Raw genomic sequence first — 2,500 nt, 5'->3', positions numbered from 1 at the left:
GAAGTCTATCCCGAGCCATGGAAGTCTATCCCGAGCCATGGAAGTCTATTCCGAGCCATGGAAGTCTATCCCGAGCCATGGAAGTCTATCCCGAGCCATGGAAGTCTATCCCTAGCCATGGAAGTCTATCCCTAGCCATGGAAGGGTGTGTACACTAGTGTACACTGGTGATACAGTCGAGAAACAGAAGTAATGTTGTGGTTGAGCTTCACTCATGAGAACACTCTGAAACATTCTCCACACACGTCTCATCAGGATCCCAGTGGGTGTGTGTGTGTGCATGTGCGTGTGTGTGTGTGTGTGTGTGTGTGTGTGTGTGTGTGTGTGTGTGGTAACCTCTGTAAATGTGTACTAATTCTCTCCTCTTCCTTCAGGCTCTGGATGCTCTAGACAAGGCTTTACTGCAAAACCCCATAGACATGTCTGTCAGGGCAGAGCTTCACTTCTCCAAGGGCAACCAGCTCAGAGAGATGAACCAGCTGGACAGAGCCTTCGAGGTACAGGAGGCTCCACACACACACACACACCTCATTACTCTGCATACTTTCCCCCATCTGCTCTCTCTTCTCCCTCAGACTCCCTCTCTCCTCATCCAAAAATGTTTCAAACTCTCCAACCTAATTAACTTTGTCTCCTGCTGGACGCTCCCCTCTCTCTCCCTCCTCAACATTACACCATCTTATCTCCGTCCTCACCATCATACCCCTCTCTCCCTCCTCACTGTCATACCCCTCTCTCTCCCTCCTCAACATTACACCATCTTATCTCCGTCCTCACCATCATACCCCTCTCTCCCTCCTCACTGTCATACCCCTCTCTCTCCCTCCTCACTGTCATACCCCTCTCTCTCCCTCCTCACTGTCATACCCCTCTCTCTCCCTCCTCAACATTACACCATCTTATCTCCGTCCTCACCATCATACCCCTCTCTCCCTCCTCACTGTCATACCCCTCTCTCTCCCTCCTCAACATTACACCATCTTATCTCCGTCCTCACCATCATACCCCTCTCTCCCTCCTCACTGTCCTACCCCTCTCTCTCCCTCCTCACTGTCATACCCCTCTCTCTCCCTCCTCACTGTCATACCCCTCTCTCTCCCTCCTCACTGTCATACCCCTCTATCTCCCTCCTCACTGTCATACCCTTCTCTCTCCCTCCTCAACATTACACCATCTTATCTCCGTCCTCACCATCATACCCCTCTCTCCCTCCTCACTGTCATACCCCTCTCTCTCCCTCCTCAACATTACACCATCTTATCTCCGTCCTCACCATCATACCCCTCTCTCCCTCCTCACTGTCATACCCCTCTCTCTCCCTCCTCACTGTCATACCCCTCTCTCTCCCTCCTCACTGTCATACCCCTCTCTCTCCCTCCTCACTGTCATACCCCTCTATCTCCCTCCTCACTGTCATACCCCTCTCTCCTCCTCACTGTCATACCCCTCTCTCCCTCCTCACTGTCATACCCCTCTCTCTCCCTCCTCACTGTCATACCCCTCTCTCTCCCTCCTCACTGTCATACCCCTCTCTCTCCCTCCTCACTGTCATACCCCTCTATCTCCCTCCTCACTGTCATACCCTTCTCTCTCCCTCCTCACTGTCATACCCCTCTATCTCCCTCCTCACTGTCATACCCTTCTCTCTCCCTCCTCACTATCATACCCCTCTCTCTCCCTCCTCACTGTCATACCCCTCTCTCTCCCTCCTCACTGTCATACCCCTCTCTCTCCCTCCTCACTGTCATACCCCTCTCTCTCCCTCCTCACTGTCATACCCCTCTATCTCCCTCCTCACTGTCATACCCTTCTCTCTCCCTCCTCACTGTCATACCCTTCTCTCTCCCTCCTCACTGTCATACCCCTCTCTCTCTCCCTCCTCAACATTACCCCCCTCTCTCTCTCCCTCCTCACCATCAAACCCCTCTCTCTCCCTCCTCACCGTCATTACGCCTCTCTCTCTCCCTCCTCACCGTCATTACCCCTCTCTCCCTCCTCGCCGCATTACCCCTCTCTCTCTCCCTCCTCACTGTCATACCCCTCTCTCTCCCTCCTCACTGTCATACCCCTCTCTCTCCCTCCTCACTGTCATACCCCTCTATCTCCCTCCTCACTGTCATACCCTTCTCTCTCCCTCCTCACTGTCATACCCTTCTCTCTCCCTCCTCACTGTCATACCCCTCTCTCTCTCCCTCCTCAACATTACCCCCCTCGCTCTCTCCCTCCTCACCATCAAACCCCTCTCTCTCCCTCCTCACCGTCATTACGCCTCTCTCTCTCCCTCCTCACCGTCATTACCCCTCTCTCCCTCCTCGCCGCATTACCCCTCTCTCTCTCCCTCTTCACCGTCATTACCCCTCTCTCTCTCCCTCCTCACCGTCATTACCCCCCCTCCCTCCTCACCGTCATTACCCCTCTCTCTCACTCCTCACCGTCATTACCCCTCTCTCTCCCTCCTCACCGTCATACCGTCACCTCCTCACCGTCTCTCCCCCTCCTC

At 54.2% G+C, this 2,500-nt stretch overlaps 1 protein-coding gene across 1 annotated transcript in view; it reads left to right on the top strand.

The window, feature by feature from the left end:
• The window catches only part of LOC139400275 (protein O-mannosyl-transferase TMTC1-like), a gene marked incomplete at its 3' end in the record, with an annotated part of 24,274 nt that extends 23,777 nt beyond the window's left edge, over positions 1–497 (top strand). Inside the window, exon 11 of the mRNA XM_071145246.1 lies at positions 375–497. Coding sequence (XP_071001347.1) covers positions 375–497 — 123 coding nt within the window. The remainder of the gene's footprint in view (positions 1–374) is intronic.
• Positions 498–2,500: the final 2,003 nt, after the last annotated feature.

The sequence above is a fragment of the Oncorhynchus clarkii genome, unplaced genomic scaffold, assembly GCF_045791955.1.
Source record: "Oncorhynchus clarkii lewisi isolate Uvic-CL-2024 unplaced genomic scaffold, UVic_Ocla_1.0 unplaced_contig_2884_pilon_pilon, whole genome shotgun sequence".
Taxonomy (NCBI): Eukaryota; Metazoa; Chordata; class Actinopteri; order Salmoniformes; family Salmonidae; genus Oncorhynchus; species Oncorhynchus clarkii.
Note: the sequence above shows the minus strand (reverse complement) of the source record. Positions and strands in the feature narration are given on the sequence as shown.